General features: G+C 53.8%; 1 protein-coding gene across 1 annotated transcript; it reads left to right on the top strand.

Annotated features, from left to right (window-relative positions):
* The first annotated feature begins 720 nt into the window (after positions 1-720).
* Positions 721-1,218, top strand: LOC109736578 (uncharacterized). Its single transcript, XM_020295791.1, has one exon. It carries the CDS (start codon positions 721-723, stop codon positions 1,216-1,218), a length of 498 nt encoding a protein of 165 aa, XP_020151380.1.
* Positions 1,219-2,898: the final 1,680 nt, after the last annotated feature.

Here is a 2,898-nt window from a genome sequence, read left to right as displayed (position 1 = left end):
TGTTGCATTATTAATTCTATAAAAGAATTAAACACTTTTCCAATGCTCGGGCCGGGCCAAAGCTGACATTTTGAATTCAAGCTTTGCCCGTGATCCGGTCCCACCCGGACACGAAGAGCGTGACAAAACTGCATGTAGGCTCATTTGGCCCGACTCGCTATTTTGGAAATACAAACATGCAATTAACGATGGTTTTTGAACTTACAGGTGTCATAAGTTGATTTGTCAGGGGTTTTGAATACGAATTAAAAATCAAAACAGATGCTAAATATACAGTAAAAAAACGAAAATAAACACTTTTCCGTTAGTCGGGCCGGGCCAAGGGTGGCTTTAGAAGCCAGGCTTTGCGTGTAACCCAGCCCATCTGGACAATGCCCGGGTTTAGAACAAAAAGCGTGACGAAACTTGCAGCCGGCCCAATAGCGGCACTATCGGTAGCCTGCATGTATCGAAGGCTGTTGGGTATTCAGTTTCCGAGAGAACAAAGGAGTCGATCGTAGTAGCACTTCTGCTCACGTAAAAGAATCCTACCTCGACACCAGCACGTATACCCTACATACGAGGCGATACCACTATAAACACACCGGCAGACGCACGATCGCTCCCGTCGCTTCCCCAAACATCTCCTCCCGATCCAATCTCACCCCGTCAACTACAAACACACTTAGCCCGCGGGGAATCGTCGATCGAGTTACCTATTCCTTGACGGCGTAGATTGGCATGGATATCGCCGACGAATTCCAACTGCTGCAACGACAAGCACAAGCGGTGCAAGACATTATACTCCCGGCCGAAGTAGAAGACCTGCTGCGACGACTACAACAAGAAGATGACTTTCTACCTGATGCCGATGCCATGTTTCGCGAGCTTGTCCGCCTCGGCCATATGATCGAGGCAAACACGAACGACGTCACCACACACGTCAGCGTCGCGGGTCCGTTGACCGTGGCGGTGGCCGAGTCGCTCAAGACGGTGGACGCGCCATCCGACGGGCACGACTGCCCGATCTGCATGGAGGATGACAACTCGGCGGCGTGGAAGGAGACGCCGTGCGAGCACCGGTTCCACGGACGGTGCGTCGAGAGGTGGCTGCAGGCCAAGGGGAGCTGCCCCATGTGCCGGCGCCAGCTGGTGACCATGCCCGCCGCCGCCGCCCCTAGTACCGCTGGATTCTCTGACTTAGAGCTGGATGCCATCGTGGACCTCGTGAATTACTAGTTGCCTCGCTAGGGAAATTAATGATGCTGCTTGCTTAGGGCTGTGATGACATACACCTATCTTGTGTTGGACGTGTGCCCTTTGTCTTGATGAATTTCAGTTCAGTTCGATCGGCAAACATACCAGGGAAATGATGGCTGGAAACGTAATCATATGTTTATTCACATTTTCTTCATCAAGTTTTCTCATGTTAATTACTCTCAAAACTGACATGTTTTATTTGAACTTTTGCTACAATTTTTGTTTTTGAGTGTGAGATGGTCTGATCGAGAGGAGAGTCCTCGGATTGTGTGCCAAGTCTTGTGGAATCTTCCTTGAGGGACCTGTAGTTTCTCCGTAGGCGTCCCAGACCTTCCGGCCTGACCCCTCTCGCGTCGACCCCGTGCAGCGACGACGAGGGTGTCCTAGATCTGTCGCGCGAGCCCCCCTCCTCCTGCCTGCTTCGCCGCCGCCACATGGCAAAATCGAGGAAAGCCAGACCGGTGCCGGCATCGGCGGGGCCCTGGTGTCCTCCCGCGATGGGGCATTGCAGGCGTGCTCCCCCTAGCCAGAGCGTGGCGTGGCGGTTGGCGCGACGGTGGGCGGGCGTGCTGCCAGCGTGCATTCGCGGCAACGCTGCGCTGGCTCGAACTGCGTGGCAGACATTAACGGTGGCGAGGCTTGCCTTGGCAGCGATGACCAAATCTGGCCGCCGGGCCATGCGGGCTGCGACGCCGCGGGTTGGAGGCCGTCATCTGGTTGGCTGGCGGTGGCGATGGAGGGCGGCGGTGGTTCTTGCTGGTAGGCGGTCTCATTGGCCACGGTGGGCGAGGACGGCGATGCGGGCTGGTGGAGCTTTGGCGGCGGTGCAGGCTGGTGCATCTTCTGCGGTGCAGCGAGTGTGGTCTGGCTGGTGGAGCGGGGTGGCGGCGTAGCAGCCTCCATTCTACTGGGTTTGAGTAGGTGGTGTGCAGGGCTGGTCAGCTGTGCACACGACAGGTGTGTTGGACAGCTCATCCAATTCGTCAGCACGCTCACTATTGCGTCGGTAAGCCGTGCTAAACTCAAATGCCACCTTGCCGGTTAATTTTCTCACGGGAAAAATATATTTTTCGTCCCCGAACTCTTTCGAAAATATAGAAACATCCGTCAACTCTAAAACCGGCAAATGTTAGTCCCTCAACTTTTCAAACCAAATTAGTCTAGTCCCTTGACTCAACAAAAGCAGTTTTGATGCTAACTTGGCATGGTTTGGACCGGTCATCATCCACGTGGAAATATTCTTCTTCCTTCCAATTTAAACCTCGCGTGGGTATTTCATCGAGCAGTTAGAATGCGCTGAGCAACAGGAGAAGGAGATGTTCGCGGCACACAGTGTTAGAGTAGTCATTATGCTATACGACTTCTAGTCCAAATCAATTTTATACCCCTACCCTCTTATATACTTTTGTATACCGCACCAAATCATCAATAAGCAACAGTTTTATTCAGCTTTCATGGTATCAGATACCGGTCCCAGGGTTTAGGGTATGGCTCCGCAAACGCCACCGCCGCCGCCGCCGCCCGCCTACTTCGAGCGCCGGGCCGCACTCATCGCCAAGGCTGCCAAGGCCACGGCCGCTTCTCTCTCGGCCCTCACCATAGCTCCACAAAACTACCCTGCACCCATCCTCGCCGCACCAATATCTCTTGCTGACACAA

Source organism: Aegilops tauschii, chromosome 7 (genome assembly GCF_002575655.3).
Source record: "Aegilops tauschii subsp. strangulata cultivar AL8/78 chromosome 7, Aet v6.0, whole genome shotgun sequence".
In the NCBI taxonomy this organism is placed as follows: Eukaryota; Viridiplantae; Streptophyta; class Magnoliopsida; order Poales; family Poaceae; genus Aegilops; species Aegilops tauschii.
This window is presented reverse-complemented; position numbering and strand designations above follow the sequence as displayed.

Excerpts from the sequence above, each read along its gene's own strand:
- LOC109736578 (XM_020295791.1), top strand. The coding sequence starts at position 721 with ATGGATATCGCCGACGAATTCCAACTGCTGCAACGACAAGCACAAGCG.